General features: G+C 41.8%; 1 protein-coding gene across 2 annotated transcripts in view; it reads left to right on the top strand.

The window, feature by feature from the left end:
* gria3b (glutamate receptor, ionotropic, AMPA 3b) overlaps positions 1–24,711 on the top strand; it is an 80,995-nt gene that overhangs the window by 20,478 nt on the left and 35,806 nt on the right. For both annotated transcript variants that reach the window (XM_061079365.1, XM_061079366.1), the window contains exons 3-4: positions 4,115–4,354; positions 24,293–24,480. In XM_061079365.1, the coding sequence (XP_060935348.1) occupies positions 4,115–4,354; positions 24,293–24,480 (428 nt within the window). The remainder of the gene's footprint in view (positions 1–4,114; positions 4,355–24,292; positions 24,481–24,711) is intronic.

The raw sequence follows: 24,711 nt of genomic DNA, 5'->3' as shown, positions 1-24,711 counted from the left end.
TTGAAAAACACTCCAAGCATTTTTTATTTTCTCACTTCTCACAGCTTGTCCCTATTTAAGGACAGCACTTGTTTGTTCTTCGTTTGAAGGTGGACGACTCCTCTTCACTTCGTCCCTCCATCCAAAAATGAGGCCAAAACATCTGTCTCACTTTGTTTTTCATCTTCAATTAACTAATTAAAACAATTTTATCAAGCATCAGTGCGAGAAGAACTACCTTATACCAACTCTGAGGAACAATTAATTCAATGTTTTGTAAATTTTTAATCTGGACCATGTCCCGTCCACTAACACGGAGGAGATGGGGTGTATGTCCTATACTGCATCCAGTCACCAGGTGGCGATATAGCTGATTTGGCTTCACTTTTGCCATATATACACACAGTTTATGTTTTTTTCTCCGCTAACACCGGGTCAAACAGCAAATGGTTTTCTGCTGTTTGTATAAATGGTAATTGCAGCCGCCTGCTACTGTAGCTCAGATTTACTCTGAACTCCAGGCTGGAGTATGTAAACACCTTGAAAACCATAAGCCTCTACCTGTGATGTGGCTTGTTATCTCCTGACCATGGAAATGAGCCAGAGCTTTATGCACAGCACAGCTCATGGCACTCTCCTGAAAAATCAATAACACTGCCTCCATTAATTGTATGTTGTGTTATTCTACCTGCACTTTATATACTGGCATTCACACCCACATGCATAGAGACCTGTGTTTGTGGCACTGCATGCATGCATTTGTCTGCACACTGTACGTATAAACATATCTCCTGTCAGAAGTGATGCTCATGGGGTCAGACTCTGCAGAGGGGGGTGGGTTGCGGGGGAAAGGAGTGAGTGCTTCTTGAGGCGGGATGAGTTCAGGATGAGTCGTGTCTGAGAGGGCAGAGTTACACGATGCTGGCAGATCTGGTGCAGTGAGAGTGGCTGGTGCCCTCCAAACAAAACCGGTCACTCCTGGTCTACAACATCCTTAGAAACCTCAGGAGAAGACTATGCCCACACCTCGAATGGCTCACGGGATCCATGCAACGTGGAAACTTTCCCAGTACAATAAGGTGGCAGCACAAGGAAACTGTTATCCTTAATGGGGGCAAGAGTGGATATTTGGAGGGGAAGAAGGAGGTGGTATAGCGGACATATATCTGTTATTGTAGAATGGGCTCAAGCTAATAAGCAGAGGGCAGCTGAGCAGAGAGGAACATGCTGGCAGATCTGTTCCCAGAGGACTGGTTCTGTGTCAGTACTGGCCCAAATTAAGAGGGAGCGCAGAGAAAACTGGGCCTCGACGAGGTCTGGAACTCCTGCTGTCTCCCATTCAGAGGAGGACATTGCACCATTCAACCTGCAGCGCTTACCCACAATGCTGCTGTCCAGCTGTTGATTCACCTTTCAAACGCTCTGTGTACCTGCGTGTGTGTGAGTGTGTGTCTATTCTTGCATGTGTGTGTGTGTGTGTGTGTGTGTGTGTGTGTGTGTGTGTGTGTGTGTGTGGGTGTGTGTGTGTGTGTGTTGCCGAGGACTGGAGAAGTGTCTGTGCCAGGACAGATAGGGTAGGGAGAGAATTAAAAAAAGGAGGAGGTGAATCCCAGCAGTCACTAGATCTCTCATTCACACAGCAGTTGTGCTTAAAAGTCGTGTTCGCGTCCTTTGAGAATCAGAGAGGTTTTCGTGCCGTAACACCGTTCACACAGGGAGGAAGAGAAAAAAAAAAGAAACATGGTTATTGCATGTGCATACGCTTGTGTGATTTCATTTTATGCCTGACTTGATTTGGATGAAATTTTTATTTTTCAGCTTTGAAAAAATTCTGCATGCTCGATCTACAGCATGTCCGGTTTATGAAACCACACACACTTGAATATGTATCCGTCAGCCAGTCTGAAACTAATATTTGTTGCATGAGACGGGATCGCGCCTTCCCCCTCGTGTCAGCCGCAGAGCCACTGTACCGGAATGCTCTCAGTGTTGGGAGGAAGTTAGCAATGCTTGATTACCCAGCGGGAACACTTGAGAGTCAATCAGAATAAGTGAACAGCCACTCATGATAGGGTAATAAAAGCAAAACACACCTGTGGTCGTGAATATTAGTTTACACATTAATGGCCTCGGACTGAATGGAATCGGATCCTGACAATTGACACTGTCGCACCGGAGCGTACAGTGAATACACAAACAAATGGAAACAACTCGTAAGAAAGTGCACACTAAATAAGACTGGATAAGAAAAACAAAACAGTTTGTATTACTGTGGTGTTTATTCCCCCTAGTTGTTGTTATTGATTTGTTACAGTAAAAAACATTCAATTGATTGTGTAGCTCTTTATTCTCCGACACCTTTGGTCAGACTCATACATTTTTGTGCAGCTTTTAAAAGGGTTAAGCATTCCGTGTCTTCCTCTGTCTTCATACCTCAGCACAATTTGTTTCTCCAAAGATACAACACACGAGTTGTCTGCCATTGTGTTGTCAACAAAGACTGTGGCTACTGTACGCATGAGGTCACTGACAGTGAGTCTGTGCTCACGTTTCCTTCAAGGCGGAAAGACTTGTCTTTGTCAGCTCCTTCGTGGGAAGCAACCGAAGCAGCTGCGGTGAACGCCGCAGTGAGTCGTTCGCCGTTCGCCGTGGATGAGGGAACTGAGCAATAACTGGTTGGAGCTGCAGACTCTCAGTGAACAACGTGACGTTTCCCTGCTCTGGCTGCCACTTTCCTACTGAAGCAAACACGCTGTACCCACTTGTATTTAAACCTGCAGGATTCTCCCTGACATCTTGTCGCAGTATTAGCATTTTTATTTGACTTTCTGACGCAGTGCATGAAGATTTTCTTTCACGGATGAGAACAGGCTGTTCGAGAACAACAACCATTTATTTTCATAATTAATCAGTCGATCCAAGGCGTACTGAAACAATGCTGATGACATCATCAGGGTTATTGCTTTGGAAATCTCTCTTTTTACAATTCAGCTTAAGTTAATGTTTAAAATGAAGAATGTCCCTTTACAAACAAATAATTTAGTCTTAAAAATGTAAGAAAAGTGTAAAAAAAAAAAGAAAGAATGCTCATTACAGCCTCTGGACAGCTTGACAGTTTTCTGTCACAGAAAATGGGGAAAACCAGCAATTCCCTCCAATAAAGAAGCTTGTTTTGCTATTTCTTCTGCATGTAGTTGTTTTTTCTTTAACGTGACATAAATGATGAAAAGCTGTTGCTGAAGATTCTTCCGCTGACTTGTCAATTTAAGATCTCTTGTCCCCGAAAATGGTCGGATGTTGTGAAATGCAAGTTTAAAATGTTGGTAAAGATACAAAAACGTTTTTTTTGTGCCTTACACTCTGGACTATGAACATGTATTCATAAAAAACATTCTAACATGTAAAATTGCAGCTTGGTCTTTGTTTTCCATTAAAATTAAGAATCACACTTTCTGGTCAAGCACTAATCAATCAAAAACTACCAATCTGATTGAACAGAAGACTAGACCACAACTGATTTATGATCTGGCTGATAAAATCTACAGATATGAGTCTTTCACAGACATATTGGTATCAGTGTTTATGTTTGATATGAAAACATTTATATTGCAGAATAAACAATGCCGTCAAATGTTTATATTTTTTAACAAGATTTGTTTATTTTCCTCATTCAATATTCTCTCTCTATATTTGGTTGTTTTTGTGATTTCTTTATATTTATTTCTGATAAATGTTAGTCTGTAAAAAATCAATAACATTTATTGGTCATAAGGAAATCTTAGGAGTCACTGCCAATTAATTATTGTATACATATATATCGGAAGTTCTTCACTCCCTTATATTGGTATCGGCCCCCCAAAAAATCCATATGAGTCTGTCTCTGCAGATCACATCAGTAGTTTTATGTTATCATGTATATTTATTGTTTTATATGCAGGATGCTGTCAGTGCTTCATCAACTGCACTGTGGATACTTAGAGTCACATAAACTCTTAATTGCTTGTTAGTGTTGGGTCAAAAGACCCAATCGATCCATCGCTGCCCAAAGTGATGAAGCACACATTTGTGAATGTGCACACACATAATCTGCTGACTAATCTTAACACTGTCCTCTTGTCCTCTACTGTCCCTGCAGTTTGCTCCCAGTTCGCCCGCGGGGTGTACGCTATCTTCGGATTCTACGACAAGAAGTCCATGAACACCTTGACCTCCTTCTGCGGCGCCCTGCACACCTCCTTCGTCACGCCCAGTTACCCCACCGATAATGAGGTGCAGTTTGTCATCCAGATGCGCCCCGCCCTCCGGGGGGCCGTCCTCAGCCTGCTCTCTCACTACAAGTGGCAGAAGTTTGTCTACCTCTACGACACCGACCGAGGTAGGTGACAGCGTGGGCCTCGAGTCAGCGCTTAGATTACAGCATGCAACCACAGGAAATGTCTCAGCGCCTCAAAATAGCAGCCGCACACCGGGGTTAGCAAAGGACAGATTTAGCCTGTAATGCTTTATGAAAGCCGTGTAAATGCTCCCACTGTAAACGCTGCACTATTTAATACAGTAGTTTGGTGTAAATGTAAAATACACTTTCTAGCAGCTCGTAATACTTGTAATAAGACATTACACTTTAGGAAACAGAATATCTTATTCTAACAGTGGGCTGGTTGGTGCCAGTTAATCTTCTGTTAAATCATGTTGTTGATATTGGCCCATCTTTCATCTGAAATGAGGTATGTCACAGCTGCTACTGAAACATTTTCTACAGAAATCACAGTCTCTCTCTCTCTCTGCCTGGGGGGGCTGATTATTGTGGGATTTCATTTTTTTTTTTGTTGGGTTTCTCAGATTGCATTGCCTAGTTGACAATAAACACTGGTTTAATGTAGCCGTTCGCCGCGTGCATGACGACCTGTCAACGCGGCAAATTGCTCATTTCTGGAATTTCTAATGTCAAATGAGAAAATGGGCTCATTATCTCTGAATAGAATGATGATGCCCTCCTCCTTCAGAAACTCCAATTTGCTCAAACAACACCTGGACTGAAGGGAAAGATATGTTCAACATTTTACAGACAAATAGAACAATACGTCTTCTTCTTTGTTGAGGTGCCAAACCGTGTCGTTACATATTCCTACCGCAACGGACAGGGAAGTTTACGATTTGCTTTGTTTATTTGCTTATTATAGAGAGGTCCTGACCTGCAGATAGTCTTCGAGCAACCTGTCTTCTCTGCAGTTTGCTCTCACCTCTCCGTGTTCGGTTCTTTTTATGGTCCAGCCTCTCCTGCTCTCCCTGTCTCGCTCTGAGGCAGAATGTGAAGTGTGTTTTAGTGTGCAGTCCTCGTTCTTTGGGTCTCTGTGCCTGTAGGGTCCAGAGCTGAGGGCCTTAATCCTCCACACAGCCCACAGATAATATGCGGTTAATTAGGGTCACGCTGACTCCAAAACTCATTGGATCTTCCCTGCAGATGCTCACAACCCATAGCACAACCAGTACCGCCTGACTACCCACACCCATCTCTCTGCTTTTCCTCTCATGTCCGGAAAGTGAGACGGTTTAGGGCGGAGTGGGGGGGGGGAGGGCCAGTTATTCTAAAAGACAAGAGGAAAGTGATGACAACCTGAACACGTATCCTTTAAAAGAGTAAAAACAAGGACAGAAGGCAAAGGAGGAGGAGGAGGAGGGAATCAAACCAATTCAGTCCAGCAATTAAAGCAGCGGCAGGTGTGTGTGTGATTTACAGCCCGGTTCCTGCGTTCAGACAGTTCCCCGTGTGCTGTACATCCCCGTGCCGAGGCCCATGCCAAGCCTCTTCTACCTCCCTCCCCACTGCCAGGGGTGTAAGACGATCCCTTATTAGTAGGAGGACATTGGCCCCAGGAGGGGATTAAAGTCGTTTATTGATGCACTCCATCCAGCACTTTGGGGGGCTTTGACACTTGGCTCATCAAGCAGACAGATGTGTCAGGGAGCCTCTACCTCTGCTTATCAGGTAGTGCAGCTCCCCTGGCAATATGGACACTGACTGCCGGCTAAACCAGGAGGAGTGACAAGGGAAAATAGTCTTCAAGGGTGCAGGTTTTTTACCCTGTGGCTCTGAAGCAAAAGGAAAGACAACTTGGTTTTGTCTGTATTATGTTGAGCTTTGTTTTTGTCTGTCATTCCCCCACAAGCCCATCACCGATAGCACCCGTCACCGCCCAAGTACTGTATCTCCAAAATGTACAATTTAATCATCAATCTAACTGTTTCCCTCCAATATCAGAATCAGAATCAGAAGTATTTTATTGCCAAGTACGTTCACACATACAAGGAATTTGCTCTGGTTATTGGTGCAAACAATGAACATAGAAACATAAAAACGCAATAAATACAACATGCATAGGAGAGCAATAAAAAATGGGAAACCAGTAATATATTTACTCACTGTTTACTTCTTATTTACTCACTTTTTACCAATATTTTTACAAAGTAACATTTATTTTGAGATAAACATTTCTGAATAAAAATATATAAAAAATATAAAAAGTGAAGTAAAAAGTGAAATGCTAAATTCAAAACAGTTAACAGTGTCACAAAACAGTTAACAGTGTGACTATTTTACTCGTTTATTTTAACTGTTACTATTTAAAAAACGTTAATATTGATTTAAATTGCCTATGTGTCAATTCAGACTAACTATAATATTTCATTGATTGTGTGCTAACTTCCTTGCACTTTCTTATTAGCATATCTGGCTAACCAGCTTGCTACCCACAGGGTTAACTGAGCATTAGCACGTATGTTGGTCTACACCAAAGATTGTATAATCCTCCCATGATCCAGAATCGCAGCCAAATTATCCGGGATACAAACGCTGCCATCTTGAGCATTCGGAGCCAGAGTCTGTGCAGTAGCGATCTGAGGACGAGCCGCATTAGCAAGGTCTTGCTGATAGGCTTGAAAAAACATCAGTTTGATAAGAACTACCTAAAACAACCAAAAACATTCTTAAGAAAACATTTATTTGTGGTGTGCTTCTACTTTTTTCTGTAGTTTATGTCCCAACAACGAACATGGAGGTTAAAAAAATGGGGTTCAATTACCCCATTTTAACACAGAGCATATCTTTGAGAACGCTTTGAGAACTGGAAGCTCAAAGAGTTTAGGTTACGTCAGCAGGTCTGTCAGATGGGGGGGCGGGCTTAGCGAATTGTCAGGTGGAGTCATTTGATATTGAGTTAAATGCTTCAGGTCGAATACAGACTGAATATTAACTCATATTAGTTTTCAGTTCTAAAACTAAAACAAAGCTTTTTTAGGAGTTGTTTCCCAACTTAATTTTTGGGACAAATTTGGGACCAAGATTGTTTCGATTTAAGGAAAGAATAGTTGGTTGTGACGACTGTACTATAACCGTGAACTCAGACTCTCAGGGAGAAGAATACTGGAAACCTAAAAGCATATAAGGAAAAGGTATGGAGAGAGAGAGTGAAAGAGAGCAACTCATAAATCAGGTTGAGGTGAAATTGCTGAATCAGGGTTGATTGTGCCTGGGAGAGACAATAAATCCTGTAATCATCTGTCTCTGCTGCACAGACCCGGCAATTATCTGCCCATACCTGACCGCCAGAACAGAAAGGGCGAGATCCATCTACCTCCCGCCTGCGCACCCCCACTTTTTTAAGGGAGAAATTTGTCTGCTGACGTAAACTGAAAGGAAAGAAATAAGAATATTCACTATTGGAGACATAAGACTTGGGGGAACAGAGTATAAGGTGGAAGGAGTGATGCAGGGATTGTCAGCTTTTTTTCTTCTGGTTTTCTGATGTTCGGGGATGAATCAAAAAGAAAGAGCAGTAATATCTGTTTGGATCTTTCATCTCTCTCTCAACCCACACGTGTATTAGCACTCGCACTCACACACCCACCCACGCGAAGTAGCCCGTCAATATAATACCTGAGATAAAAGAAGAGTGGCCACTCATTATGCTGATAACACAGAGCGCGCGGAGGCTCCATTTGCTTCCAGTGCAGCTCCTCCATCATAACGTCTGCTTTCAAACAGCTGTGTGATATCGGTATTTAGGGCACAAATTTCCCTCCAATACATCGGAGCCTGAAGCATATGGACCGTCGCTCTCTGGACTGAAAGCACTGCGATCTGGCCTAAAAGCTTTTTAAGCCAGCCCCAATAACCGAGCCAAATGAAAAGTGAGGCTGCAATTAATCTTTTCAATTGACTGAATAAAGCCTCATGGTGGAGCTCAGCTGAATGCTTGTTTTTTAGTAGCGCTGTGTTTTCCACCGCTAATAGGAGAGTTTGGAGAATAATTGCGAAGTTGCCTCCAGTATTGTGGATGATCAATGCTTTTATCAAACATGCATTAAAAAGGGAAATAGGAACTAAGGAAAAGAGTGCGTTGATGTATAATGTTGTGCTTTGCGTTGCATGAGCATGAGGTCAATATTCATTAGTATATATTATGTTCAAATCTGCGACATGTATGCAGGGCACTATTGTTATATATGGTATCTTTTATTCTTTTATCTGTACACAATGATGTTTCACTGATCCTCAGTAAGAGCAAATCTGCATCACAGAGTGCAAACAAAGAATTCAATAAATCGCTGAGGTAAATGTAAAAACCTTGAATTAGCTCAACTTACCTTAGAAAAACAAACCTACAGCATAATAGATATACACATCCATATATTTGTGATTAGGAGGAACAAGAAATACGGAAAGGATTTAAAAATTTGATAAGATGTAATGTGCGACTATATGGCTGTGGTGTGTTCATACAGGAATGTAAATGTTCGGATAAATGGGACACTCCATGAGATCGTGTGGGTCAGACGTGTTCACAACAACAGGAACACGTACAGAGCATGCATGAGACTGGTGGCGCCTGCCTGAAGCGTGCAGGAGGCAGTACTTATCTTTCCAAGGAGACATCTTTGTCACCATCTTCTTTATGTGTGGCACTTCTTTTTCTTCCTGAGATATGGGTATTCTTTGTGCTTTCCGTTTTGCGCCAGTCCCATGCTAGACACGTTGTCAAGGCGCCCTCTCACTCACTGTTAATATAAATAAATAAAGTCGAATGAATCGGACATTCTCCTGACATTTTACTAGCTGGCAGTGGCTGGCGGGAAAAGTTTTGGAAGAAGTCTGGAGCAACAGAGACGGACATCTCCGCTCTCACATGGAGCCCCTCTGGAAATGTTCTGTTAAATGTCAGTGCAGTGAGTTCAGTGCATGTCTTGAAAGCAGCTCCAGTCATGCCCACGTAAATTATCTTCAGAAGCAGCTGCAGGAGGCTCATTCCTTCGTAAAATGCCCAGAAAGAAAATGCTGAGTGTGTGGCATCCATGATGTCAAAAGGTTACATAGACTGTGGTCACCCTGAGCTTCCTGTATGACACAGCAACTCTACCACTAGTTGGTTTGCTTTTGTTTCTGGTTTTGGAATAAATCACTGCACTATCCAAACACTTAATTTGCAGAGTATAGAGTTAAAGTCAAAGCTTTGCAGTTCTTGCTGTGCCTCACAGTTGCTAGGTTATAATGGAACAATCACTGTTCAGGGGGGGGGTATGACAAAGGGTCAGTTGTGTGTGTATTCTCTCCTCACTACTCTCTCACTGCTCCAACAGTGTTTACGTATCCCACCCACCTCTCTGCATCACCCTGATTTTGTCAGTTTTGAACAATTATATTTTTATTTACTTAGCCATGAAACCATGGAAAGTATTTTTTTTTGTATCTCACCACTGATGGTTTTCAAATGGACTATTCCAAAGTAGGACACAGATAAACACAAACCTGTCACATATAATCCAGTTACTGGGGTTAATGTTATTTCCTGTATAACTGTGCTGTTCACATTGACATTTAGTGAACATCAGCCTGCTGAGAGCAAATATAAGTGATATCTTGTGGTAGGACATGGAGCTACCTCCTCTGTAAATCTGCAGTGATGTTGTGAGAAACAGGATTTCACCCGGACTCAAAGTATCCATCCTCACACTGAGGCGTTGATGACACATGAAGAACAATGCTGGGCCTCCTGTCGTCTCCTTCCATCATCTCCTCTGCAGATCAATATTCTGAATGTGATACAGTTAAAGGGAAAACGATCGCGGGGCGCGGCTGTAGACAGTTGAAAGAACAGTTGAAATAGTGTTCGATATTAAAGCCGTCATTATTGCACCGGGGAGTCAAATGTACTTTGAACAGAAATGTGCCAGTTGCAGTCTGGCAGTCAGTCCAACAGAATCTCCGGGGCGCTTCTTTCATTCAGCCTGTCAATGAATGCAGCTGAATCAATTCAGCAAACATCTCTGAAGCAATAAGGTCCATGTTCAGTATTGATGACTGGACTTGGTTTTTCTGACCACGATGGGAACAGATTCTTGCTAAACACACAGATATGTGGGAAATGTAATAAACTTTTGGGCTTGTGATGTGTTTGCAGGCTTTCAAACAGTGTTTATCTGTCTGTCACATTTATTGTTAAAGGTCTTACAATGTCAATATTTAATTCAGAGGTACTTAACTACTGAAAATATGTATAAAATAGCACGTACAACCCCTTATAGTGCTGCCGTGTTAACACAGGGACCAAGAGAAATATTACAATTTTCTTACACTTTCATTAGCGCCAGCAGCTGTCGCCCAGACGATGGTCTGAACCTAAACCCAAATCAAACAGGCCAATTTTTTGTTTCCAATGATGAAAGTAATGATGTGATTCTGTTGAAGGCAAACACACAAAAAAGATTTTTAAAAAACATGTCCCTCATAAAAACACACGAGGCCAATGAAATATAAGGTTCTTTTTTATACATTTCTTTGCCACTTAGTGCACATTCAAGCCATTTCAATACACTTATTTTAAAAAGACAAAGCCTTTTATGCACAAATGATTTTACACCCTTTCACTTCATGTATCTGCTGTAATCTACAATACGGAGTTTTAACAAAACCACAATAACTTGAAAGAAGAACACTTTTTATTTCTTGTGTGTGTATTTACGTGATGCTTAGAGGATCCTAACTGTGTGTGGCACAAATGACTGAGTGGGACCAGTGCGACGCTGACAGGGGTCATGCCCGCTTTGCTGACGTGCCGTCTGTGCGATGTGTAAAACTTGAGGCACGTGTAGAATCAGTGTAACCAATGTCTCAAACAGCACAATTGGTTCGAGCCTTTCAGCAGATTTGAAACAAAGCACAGCGATAGTGAAATCCATAATGATTTTTGACAGGCTAATGTGCAGCTACCGTGAATCCCCACCCGACAGTTTCTCCTTATTCATTGGGCATTCGAAATAAAGCGTCTTCATATTCAGGCTTTTGTTGTATTTCATTTTCAGTTAATAAGTGATGGATGAGTGATTGAAGGGCCCTCCAGAGTTTGTTTTTTCATTTTCAATCTATTGGCTAAGCTATAATATCCCAGCCATTACAGCTGCTTGTATGTGTCCAGGCAGAGTTGTAAAGTACCAACACGTGTTCTACACTAACACTTGTTCACTTCTACCTAATAAACCACGCAGACTGGATTAAAGTCTCTATTAAATACAGATGTATCAAGGACACGTATCCTGTGTTTGTGCACATGCACTTGATACGAATGAGGACGTGGGTGAGAATCCTCAGCGTTAGATTACAGCTGCTAATGTTGGTTAGTGAAACGATTTGCGCGCACGTCAAAACATTCAAAAGGAAATAACGTATCAGACTGATGGCTGCATCAATCAAAGCCTACTTGGCTTTGTTTTAAACCCTCATAACTCACCGCAGACACTGTTAGATCAGCCGCTCACAGCAGCCTGGCACAATTGGCAGAGCGACGTGCCAACATGGCCACCAGACTTGTGAATGGGAGGATTTGATGACCCCCACGTAGCCGCATCTCTTCTAAACCCTGCCAAGTGACTGTAGATGGAAGGACAGATATGAAGAGTGGGGGGGCAATCAGGCAGTGTCAGATACACTACAGCTACAGCGAACCTTGCTCCCTGTTCTTCCAGCAATCCCTCTAATTGGCCACCGGGAGACAGTTGCCTTTGTTCCCCCCCTAAAAGAGGGAAACAATAAATGCCTCCCGCTGCTCGACTCGATGTCTTTGATGGCAAACCAAATCAAGTCCCTCCTTTAATTTGATTGTTAGTGGTCTGGCGTCACCGTGGACAACAACAAAACAAATCAAGCCGTGTGATACAGCAGCAGTCGCATTACTTTTGCTCCAAACTCCAGTAATTACACACAGAGACAGACATGAAATGACTGTTTCCTTTTGATTCGGTATTACCTGTTCACAAACATAGTGACATGTTTTCATGTGCACTTTTATTTGATGGGGACAGTGCTGACTGATCAACAAATAAAACACTGTGAATGAATTATGTGTATAGGCTAATTTTCATTTGTTGTCTGCAAGCCAGTTTTTTGATAGGCGACCAAAAATAAAAAGACATATCATATGTTATTATAAATATGTATGGAGAATATATTTGTTCCCAGAAAAGTGTTATTCATACCATCCATTTGTAACGTAGAAAGAAAACCACTAAAAGGAAACAATAAAGTCATAAATACACATGTAAACTCGAATGGCAGTTCACTATTTAATTAAATTTAAGCTGCATCCATTTTCTTTCACTCTGTTCCAAATGCCTGGATCCAACCTGACGATTTACCAAAATCTTTTTCTGACCGATTCCCCATCCTTCCACCAAGTTTCCTGGTGATCAAAAACAAACAAACGCAGGCGAACACATAACCTCCTTGGCGGATGTAACCAAAACACATGAAGTCAAGTGGAATGATTACCGACCATCACTAATTTGGTTTGCAGCAGCCCTGAGGTTTGCACTTTAATCACCGTGGTAAACCAAAAAAACTATATTTACAACAAACCATCAGCTGCTGTTCTTCTTTCAATTTGTTATATGAGCCATATTCATGCCATACCCACACATTCATCACGAAAAGTGTCCAGTCAAGTGCAGTATGGACGCCCATAATTGTTGATTTATCCTCTCTGCTCGCTTTGTGAGATAATAAGTGTGAAAACCAGCTCCCGACTGCAACCATGTCTATATCATACACCGCAGCTTGTTTCCTTGGCTTTGTGGTCTCATCACAGCCGCTATAATGGCACATCAGCTGCACCCAGCTGAGACTTTTATACACACACACATGCCTCTTGTGCTTTAGTGGGCCCTCTCCTTCACACCGTCTTCATAGCGACTAAATTATGCATGCATCAGGAGAGTAAATCAGCTTGGACACGCTGACAAGAAAGGGCACATCAGAGAAGCCGTAAAAAGCAGGAGAAAAATAATAATAAAGCAATGTGGATGGAGCCGTGCACCACTGGCCTTTTCTCTGCCTTTTTTATTTTGCACACATAAACCGGTATCAGCGCCAAAGTGACATCCCGATATACAGATAGTCCAACCTGCAGCGGCAACCTCTGTAACTCAGAAACCCCTTGAAAACTACAAGTCAAGCACCTGTGCCTTTAAAAAAAAAAAAGGAAAAAAAGAAAACCCAGTGATGAGAGCCATCGTCTGTCACAATAAGCACACAATAAACCTCTGTGCTCTCTCAGTGTCCCTCTTTTAACTCAACCTGGAAAAAAGCCATTTCACCACCTACCCACTGGTAGCTTCAGCAGCCATGAAATTGCTGCTGGGAGCTTCTTCTTTTCTTTTCATTACCACAGAATGCCCTGGCCTTTGGTTAGAGCAGTGAGAGTAGAGGTTGGATGCTTTGATCTTTCAGGGACAATTTATTGGTTTGAAATAACAAATAAATACTATATATGTCGTCGTGTAGAGGCAACATGAGCAGAATTAAATATCTGGTCCTTTTGTCATGAGAGGTAACGCTCTCTCTTTCCCAGTTTGAGCTCATTAGCCAAAGCTGCCCAGTGACATTTGTGCAGCACTTGATCAATCCCTTCTGGCACACACACACACACACACACACACACACACACACACACACACACACACACACACACACACACACACACACACACACACACACACACACACACACACACACACACACACACACACACACACACACACACACACACACACAAACACACACACACACACACACACTGTAACACACATGTTCATCAGTGTGTGTTACAGTGTATATGGGAGTGAGAGACAACAGAACAAAGACAGGCCAAGGGAGATGGAGCAGCTCTGAAAAAGTCTGTGGGTGGATTTTTCAAAGTGGAAAAGCGCCACTCTCCTCCCTCGTCCATGTATGCACTTTTGAAGATATAAAGACAGCATGCTGCTTCTGTTTGATTTGTCATGCACTATATTTTTGATTAGGACAACACTTGGCAGCAAAACTGTTTCGGTTATAGCCCTACTGTAAACCCCACTTCAAAGTCTTGGCTACACACTTTTCGGGCTACTTTGGCATTCACTTCACGGTGAACGCTGCAGTTCACTGGAGAAGTGGAGGAGCTCACACTGTGTCTCTCGCTGATTTAAAATCGACTACAACATTTATTTCCTCTCACATACGGGGAATGCCCAGGTTTCTTATTATATATTTTTGTCTAAATTCAAGTTCATAGTTTATGTATATAGCATGTTTGGAACAACCGCAGTTGATCAAAGTGCTGAACAGGCTTCAAATATGTAAATAAAATAGTGTTAAGATATATATTAAATAATAATAATAATAATAAATGGAGAATACGAGTGCATAACTCAGCTGAGGCTAAATAGTCCACATAATTTCATTCAAGCTGCACCAAATTTCAAACACAGATAGCAGTTCCCTATATATGTTTGAATAGGTTAATCAAATCGTGACACGATTGAACATGTTATTAAATCCACCCCCTGATCTGGATCCGCATAAAAATGTAATGGTTTTTCCATGATCTATACCACATCCTTCCTCCAAGTTTTGTGGTATTCCGTCCAGTAGTTTTTGTGTAATCCTGCAAACTAACAGACAAACATACAAACATATAATGTGTATTTGGATCTGATCTTTGATCTAAGCATTCTAATTATTTGACAATTGAAATATATTGAAATAGTAAATTATTTGAAATATTGCTCAATGATAGTTTAATTCTTGATTTAAAACTCAATTGAATTTAAAGCCTGTGAGAAGAATTGGGTCTTTATCTATGCGTTTCCAGGGTCTGAGCGATTCTGATGTGAAAAGTTAATCTGTTCCGGAGATTAGGTTCAGCCAGTGCCAAATCCTGGTCACCTTTATTTGATCCTAGACCTCGGGACATTTAGAAGCATCAGGTTGGTCGAACTCAGTGCTGCTTAATTTGACTCCTGTTTGCTGAGACTGTATCTCGTTGGCAGGAGGAATCTAGAGTTTCGGTCACACAAGTACAAAAAAACGCAGCTTATTTTAAACTGATTGTGAACCTTTGCCAGATGATCAATGAAAGGAAATATAAAGCTTTGTATTTTGATCTCCACTGCACCAACACTGTTGGGATCCTCAGAGCCCAGCTAGCATACTTACACATGCCAGGCCTTAACTGTGAGTACTTAGTTTGTCTTCCTCAACTGTAACATTGATACAAAGCATCTCTGAGGATATTTATGGATTTTTATACATATAGAGATGTAGTTAATGAAGAGTGAGGCTTTGACGTCTGGAGGAATATAAATAGGCATTTGCAGAATCCTCACAGTGAAGGCAGCTCTTGTTACGTGATGTCTCCAAGGCCACGTCGTCTGCAGGGATTTACTGAAAAGTATCAGTATTTTGTGAATCAATCCATTGTACTTATAAGTGACGACATCAGAAGAGCGGAATCTGATCCCGATGTTATACATTACACTCAGCCGTTATTATTAATAATAATAATTTTATCGTTATTGTTATAAAACAAATTATAATAGTCATGTTTATTTATATAGCACCTTTAAAAAGAAAACAAAAAAGCAGAGACAAGGGAAATAACAATCTGCAAGATGCTATGTGACAAGAAAGTCCAGCAACAACATTGATGTTGTCGAAAACAAAGTAGTGCTAAACTCAATAAATAAATGTAGGACTGTGTCAGTTGAAAAAGTGATCACATAAAAGCAGTAAAAAGAGGATAAAAATAATTTTATAAATAAAATGTGATTAGTAAACGGTAAAAAGACGACATCACATGAAAGAAGGTCTACAAAAATGGGGTTTAAGAAGTGATTTCAAAGAAGTCACTGACTCTGCAAGCCTTATCTCCTCAGGTGTAGGACACTCCAGAGCTCAGGGGCCCTGATGACAAAAGCACGGTCACCTTCACTTTTCAGCCTCGACTTTGCAACACCTGAGAAGCTGAGGCTGCGAACAGGCGCTTAAGGGGTCAACATTTCTATGATGTTATCTAGGGGCAAGACGCCCAGCATGCTTCGGAGTAATACCAAATTTAAACATAACTTTAGCTTTAATCTTTTTTACTTCAGAAGTGCTTTTCTATCTTCCTGTGCTATCAGAGCAGACCAAACACTGGATAAACAAAATTTGGTGTAATTGGCTCCAACCTTCATCTAAACTCGGCTCTGCTCTGTGGTAAATGTGATGCTTTTCCAATTAGTGCTTGTTTAAGTGGCGCCACCTGATGTTCAAGGAAAGATTTATGTAGTACCAGGCGTCCAATCAGTCTCAAACCAGATGCTGTGACTTCCCAATTCAATGGATGTCCAGGATCAACCCCATGGGCAACAACTGGGTCCTAATCAAGGAAAATATATTGAGTTTTATCCTGGTACAAAGGATAAATGCGATGGCTGATAATCAAGTTAAGTCACAATCAGCGGCTGGAAAATCGAGCAATGTGATAAATTCGACAATGATGGGTGAGGATATTTTTTATCTTGGAAGGCTATACTACTGAATTACACTAAGATATTTGGACTAATAAGCAATCAACCCACTCATAATCAAAAGACATTTGTTTGTCAGAATTTAGGAGAACTCTAAAGCAGGCTCTCCCAGCGGACTCTGGGTGGATCAGTCGCGGATTCTTTAAGAAACTGGTTCAGCCAGAGTCTCTCATCTGTTTCAGCTTTTTCTAATCAGCAGACCCCCCCCTCCTCCAGCACTGTTGAGTTGATGCATTGGTCCTGAGTAGGCGTGCAGCCGGTGTATAGCTGCTGGGTTGATGATTAATCACTGTACTTATCACCTTAGAAGGCATTGGTGTTGGACAAACACGAAAACCTTCAGAAACCATCAAAGCTACACGGCGGCAATACATAATTATTCTAAGGCTCCTCTGACTGAATTGGTTGTTTACTGGGTTTGTAGAATCGATTAATTTAATAACACATATAGGGGAAATAATTTGGAAAACATGGCAAGGAAAGAACAAAACAGCCATGGGCAAAAATGACAGAAGAGCAGCATGGAAATAAAAAGAAATGCACTATGTTAAAATAGTACAAAAAAAAAGAGGCACTCAACGATCCCTGTGGTTTTGTTCCCCCAGAAGATGCTGCCAATCTTCTCTCTATGTTTACACTACAGACAGGAAGAGCTTCTTTATACTTTATATACGGTTTATTTGTTTAAGCCCCACATCCAACCACGATCCATTAACATTAGATAAACACAACTTATAAAAGCAACAGGCCTAATGATGACGGAAAATTAAAAATAGCATGGATTGATCGAAGTCATTTAAAACTGTCAACATCATACGAATGATTCATTTGACCAATCAAATATTAGTCAACAGTTTCTCAAATTACAATGTTTGGAGGATGGTGGCAGTAGGTGGTCACAAGGTAGAAGTTGCCTTAAACCCCATTAATTTGTATTCATTCTGCCATTTAAAAGGGTAAATGTAGGTGTTTCTTAAAAACAGTGTAAGACATTTAATGAGTAGTATTGACACTATTCCTGGTGTATCAGATATTTCAGTTTAATTCAGACAAGCGTTTAAAAAGGAGAAGTCTCCTCTTACACGGCTTCAACAATGTGAGTCGTGATTTATGAGTGTTATCTAAAGAGGAAAGGAGAAAGAGAGAGAGAGTGTGTGTGTGTGTGTGTGTGTGTGTGTGTCTCTGCTGATGAGAACAGTTCTTTTGATGTTTTCCTCCCTGGAGAAACAAAGCAGTCAATATTAATCAGAGATGAGGTCTCACTGAACTCATTTTCATTCTGTGGAGATCGTGTTTGTTTGTTCCCATTTGCCTTGTGTCCAATCGGTCCTGTTTTGATCCACCAGGCTTCTGTCGTAAATCTCTCTTACGTGCCCAAATCCAGTCTTTCCTGGGGGTGCACTGGTTTCGTCTCGGTTCCGTATCAGCGTGATGGTTTAATTGTGGGAGAGAGGGAGGATGAATCCTTGAGTCCATAAACAAACTAAATGTCCCCACTTTGAACTCTTTAGTGCCAGTGAGGCTGCCATGTCCCGGCAAACTGTAATAAAATTGCAAACAAACTTCAGAAATGCAAGTGTTGTTTATGGTTAAGGTATTAAGTGGCGTCACGATGCAGAGTTGAAGTACCCACTTTACAAAAAAAAACATTTAAAGTACTATTTTCCCTTCCGCTATGTGGCCCATACACTTATATACAGATGTCCATAAATAAAGCTAAAATATATCAGATATGAATGCTGGTATCTTGCACATTTTAAGCCAGAGTCTGCAGTAGCTCTCAGGGGATGAAGCTTTTATATCGAGGTCCAACCACTACATGCTCTTGACCAATCAGGAGTCAGTCTCAGCTGTCAAACATGGCTTTTCCTAAAACAAGCTTACCAGAAAAAAAAACATTTGAACTCAGATTATTGTGATGTTAACTATATAAAATGTCAGTAACTCTCCTTGAGAAAAATGTATTTGACATGTACTTTGATGATTTTTATTCTGGTCCAAGTCCCATCTGCTAACATAGAGCCTCAGCCAGCCACCAGGGGGCAATCAAGATGCTTTGGCTTCACTTTTTTGGGAGATGTTACGTTCTCCATCTTTAGATACAATCCCTGACCCTTCATGGAGAAATTGTCAGTGTTTCCTCTGCAAAGTTCACTTTCCATCTTTCTCTTCTTATCAAGCCAGCCCCACAATTATGAGTTGAGGCCATTATCTTTGTGGTTTCAGCTCAGTTGTTTCCGATGCCCTCTGAGACCCTGGGCAGCGCTCAGCGGGGCGTTGCGGCCTGCCAAAGACCCTCATTTACCAGAGGATTGGCGAGTTAGGGAGGAGAGCGTCCACATTTACTGTCGGCTCAACAAGCGCTGCCTCGTGTGTGTGCCTTCGATTCTGATCCCTTCACTGATGAGTTCAGATGGTATTGTTGTTGTTGTAAAGCCGTCATTCCTCTCGTGCAGATCCCCTTATTTATCGTTATTTATTCTTTTCTAATGTGTCATTATTTGATCAGATTGCCAGATTAGATTTTGGATTGATGTGGATTAGTGTAACGCCAGTGAGGACACACTGTAATGACAGGGTGATACGAGCTAATGGTGTAGCTGGTTCTCTAAGAGTGACAGTGAGTTGAGACTAACGCTGAGTTGTATTCCTGGAGAAATATGGTTCCTGTGATTGGTCTAGTTAGCCTGGATGTGTTGTGAGATATGAGCAAGGGGTTGTGAGTGAGAGGCAGAGACGAAAGCCCCGTGACACTCTGCACCGAACCCTAATGAGAGGCAGGGAACCAAAGGAGCCGGGCAATGAGATTAGATGCAACTCAATTCAATTACTGCTGAGCCGCCACGGGTGACGCTTCAAAACTCATCCTGTTAAGATCCGGTTCACAGACGAGGAAGAAGACTGCAGCTCTCACTGAGCCGCTGTACGCTACGCTGCCACAACATCTTATTCGCAAAAGCAAATGATTTATAAGCACGCGGATGTCATCGGGCTCCGCTGGGATTTGATAGCAGACTCTGCAATTTAATGATATAGATGTAAAGGAAAAAATACTCAAATAATTCAGTGTTCACCCATCTCAGCTTTAAAAGAGCGCTTCACAAACCACACAGTTGTTTCAAGTGTGTGTTCTGGATTTTCCCGTTTTAGCTGGAACAGTTTCCCCATGTTTAAAAAAGAAACTAGATTCAGACCTGCCCTCCTCTCAGTTATCCTTCTACCTCCGGTGCTCCCACTCTCTCCACAGCTCTCTCACACCCTTTGTCCAGAGTACTGTGTTCTGCGAATACTAACTCTTCAGATGAAGCCTGTGAAACCGAGGCTGAATGTATGCTTCTCTGAAGATAGACACACACGTCTCCTGGGGCTCAACGCAGACAGGGGATTTATGGGTAATCATAGGTCACACCGGCTCCAGATGAAAAAGGGAATAAATCTAATTATTACAATTTATATGCATAAAGGTATAAAGCAAACAACCACGGGCATCTCTGAACAATCTGTATTTGTCTCTATGTGCAACTCAGCCATATAAAACTCAACTGTTATTTTCGTGTCCAATATTACACCAGGTGACGGAAAACCAGAACTGATATGGATTTTAGGAGCCATTGAGATGACTGACATCAGGGAGTAAAAAATGTTCTATATTAGAGCAATTTTTTTTCTAGTAAATTAGATATAACATTTTCATTAGATCTGTAAACGGTTTGAAACTTCATGATTGAGAGCTGAGACTAACTCGCAGGTGTTTCGATAATACTACGTCACTGGAGTTTTATCCCATGGTTTACTGAGCAGACTCTGGCTACAAATATGCAACATGACAACTATCATGTCCAGGATATTTTATAAAAATAAATTGACAATATAACAATATAACAATACGCTGTACTAAAAACAAGGTGAAGATAAGCTTAAGTATGAAATAGAAATAAATACATCAATATCAACACATAAATGCCATGGACACTATACCATCTGTGTACAAATATATACACTGTATGGATGGATGTCTTCATGATATGTGACTGGCTCCAGAGTATAAGAGCATCTCGCAGTTCTACGTTGTGTCGATGGCATGATGAGCACTGAGGAGCATGATCAGCAGAAACTGCTCCACGTCGTCACTTGGTTCATACCACAGGGATTTATAGGGCGTGATAAGGAAATCGTGTTGTTGTCTTCTATAATTTATGTAGTAGACTGTATTACAATTTTAGATGCGACGCAGCTGTGGGGCCCATGGAGGCGAGGAGGTGAACGGGATTTATTGCTTCTCTCAGTGTTGGAAATAAAGATCACTTGCTAAAGCATTTATGAGGGTCTGTTGAGGTGGTTGAGTCCATTGATTGGCTGAAGCCGGAGTGGAGTCTGGTCCCAGGAAGTGAACTGGCAGACCCAGAAGCATGCAGAGAAGCATGGAATAACAAAATGATATTTTTATTTTGACTTGTTCGAGGTGATGAGGAAGATAAAAATATTGGTTTTGCCATTGCTGTCAGATTAAATTCTGCTGAAAGGATTTAGTCCGTTTTGATTTTGAAGTCTAAATCAGGGAACACAAACTTTTCTGCTGACGTTCTAAAAAAAGAGGGAAGAAAAAACAGGAGCAGAAGTAATCCATTTCTGGACAGACTATTTACCACCACCCGATTCCATCTCTTAATTTCCATACAAATGTAAAACTAGGCAGCCATGGAATCTTGTGTGAATCTTAAATGAATCCAATTGTTCCCACACAGTTCAGGGGACGCCCGAGGCACAGGGAGACGAACACTGCACAAATCAGCAATTTCAAAATAAAAGCCCTCTGCGATTCTAATCTGATTGACAGGACTTTGTTTCCCTCTTTCACATAAGATTTGACATTATTCATGATTTTTTTTTTCTCCTTTTGCACTTCAGAAATGGAAATAGGAAATGCACAGATATATATATATTTTTTAGAGCACTGTAGATACTGACATATGAGGCCCAAGTCCCTGGGGCTTTCCCCAGTGAGCATTCGTATTTTCTTTTGCTATTTAAAAAATCATCTAACACGTGTGTTTCAAGCAGCACAGGAAAATAAGTGGTTGACAACAAGATAGCTGCAGCCCTGAACCAAATATCCACCCCATCATTTCAACCCATAAGCCTGGCATGTCCCCACTGCCACTGTGAATACGTTCAGTTAAAAGGCTCATTGGCATTTTTACCTTCACCAGTCATAATCTGTGACACTGCAAAACCAACAGAGAGCGTTTGGACCCAGTTAATCGACATGACATCTCTCAGAGTGAGGAGCTTTTATTGCCGGGAACACTGCCATGTTATCCAGGTGGCTTGTGGTCGACGAGGTTCTGAGCATATGCTTCTGGAAATATGAATAATGCATCCGTGTTATTCCAACCTTCATTCTGTATAACTTTTCCTTTAAGTAAAGGGGGAAGATAAAGTGCACAAGAGACGGTGCTCATTTAAAAATGATGATACTGCTGATGTTCTCACCTCAGGTTTTTTTTTTCTCTCTCTCCGGAGTAAAACTGTGGCTTTTGTCCAGGTAAAAAATTCAGCTCCATTTGACAGTGTAGTGCCTTCAGACTTCACTGCCTTCCAGGGGCAGATCCAGGGGCGAGACCAGGAGGGCGCTGGCCCCAGAGGAAATCTGTCTGGCTCCTGAAGTGCCCCTGTCTTTTTTTTTTATAAACTAGTCACTTAGCAAGAATACTCACCATGAATATGACAACTTTTTAATAATTTAGATTTTCTGCCCTTTTTTTTTAATGGATTTAGAAACATCCCGACTGCTGCCTTCTTATTCTTATTGTCCAGTCTTATTTCCCTTTAGATGTAGCAGGTGTTGACATAGCTTTCACTAGGTCTGTGACCTAGAATCCACAGAGGGACGTGTGCCTCTACATGCCCTCAACACATCTCGTGAACTCTTGCTTCATGCGACAAGTTACATTCACAAACTATAGTAAACTACAGACTCGACTCCTCAGAGATGTGACCTGGTAAGCGGGTTGCCAGATAACCTTGAGGTCTGGCATGTTGATGTCTCCAGGCGGTACGCCATTGCTCCTCTGGACAGATGACACACCGTGCGTCAGCCTGCACTGCTCGCTGTGCGGCTCGCCAAAAGGTCATCCGTTGAAGATGCGGCTGTGAGCTGCAGTGGTGGCGTCACAGCGGGGGTGCAGACGCACACGGAGCTGCCGTCTCAGAGCATTTTCACAAGTCGAGGGAAAAAACAAAACAGAAAAAAACCACAAGGCTGCTTGACCATTCAGATGGAATGGAAAAGAAGGAAAATGCAAAACCAGAGAAATGAACAGAAAGTGGTTTTCTTGTTAGAGCTGTTCTTGTTTCTTTGCTCTCTGTGCTGGCTTTGTTGGTTGTCTGCAGCCGTTTTATGGAGATAAGGCTGTAGAGGGAAATGGCTCACAGTAAAAAAAATATATGACAAATGTTTATTTTGCCCGCTGCTGCTCAGACTGTGTCAGACAATTTACATAATACCCAATCACTCGCAACTATTTTAATCGTCATATCAAATCTGTGTGTGTGTGCCTGAATTTGCAGTCACTGGACGTTTCTTTTTTTTTTTCTCTGTATCAGTTAAACACACAACGGACGATGAAAAATGAATGGAGATATTGAAAAGAAGCTTATTGTACATACAGCTTGCAATTGCATTGTCCGAGGCTTAATGAAATACCAGCATATGTGCTTGGTTTTCATTAATAACCTTCGTGTTCCCTTTCACCCACTGTAAATTAGAGCAGAGTTGAGCAAATTTTATTTCAGCGTATGCTACATGCAATCTATCCCTCCAGATATAGGACTACATTATTCATCCCGTGGCGTGTGATTTGACCGTATGTGTTTCCGAGCGCTTTGTTAAATGAAAATATTTCACATGTGAATTAATCATTACAAGGGCTTGTCGCCATTCTTCTGGTCGCATAATCATCTCTTTCCACCACTGGCCTGGATGAATCTTTCATTGTCTTTATCTTCAAATCCTCCGAGGGGACAGGGGGCCGCCGTGAGTCTCACCGACCCGTCAAAGTGAACAAGTGGCTGAGCTAAATGCTGTGATTTAATCGATATCCAGCACAATAACATCACCCACTCATCTTTTAATAAGATGGAGATACAATTCCATGTTCTTTCACTTCATTAAGATTTTACCTGCTCAGTATGTAAATGTATATTCAGGCACACCGGCACATTAAGTGCAGACTCCAGACAACATATTCCTTGACCTGCGGCCTTCAGACTCTTATTTAAGATTGTAATGAGATGCCCTTTAACCTTTGGATTCGAGCAAAAGATCTTCACAGAATAATGTAAATTTGCAGCCACTCAGTTCTTGTATAAAAACCTTCGGCGCTCTCTTTGGTTTCTAATCCTCTCGGCCTGTCTCTGCCTCTCCCCCTCTCTTTAGGCTTCTCCATACTGCAGGCCATCATGGAGGCAGCGGTGGCCAACAACTGGCAGGTGACGGCTCGCTCGGTCAGCAGCACAACGGACGCGGGCGAGTTCAGGCGCATCATCGAGGAGATGGACAGGAGACAGGAGAAGCGCTTTGTGATCGACTGCGAGGTGTCCAGGATCAACACCATCTTAGAGCAGGTGAGCCTCAGACCCGGGGTGCATGTGGTCACACCTGTAGGATGATGCAAGCAAACACCTGCTCCGTTCACTTACCTTCCTGCTCCCGTCACCTAATTGCCAAGGACAATTAGCAAAATAACATATTAAAGGGCCACTCCAGCTAATTTTACAGGCCAAGGTCAATTTGGTCGTCACATTGAATAGTAGTCAGACTGTGAGAACATTTGATCGGTTGTGGCTCTAGAGGAG

The sequence above is a fragment of the Limanda limanda genome, chromosome 10 (assembly GCF_963576545.1).
Source record: "Limanda limanda chromosome 10, fLimLim1.1, whole genome shotgun sequence".
Taxonomy (NCBI): Eukaryota; Metazoa; Chordata; class Actinopteri; order Pleuronectiformes; family Pleuronectidae; genus Limanda; species Limanda limanda.
The sequence above is the reverse complement of the archived record's forward strand: the minus strand, read 5'-3'. Positions and strand labels throughout refer to the sequence as shown.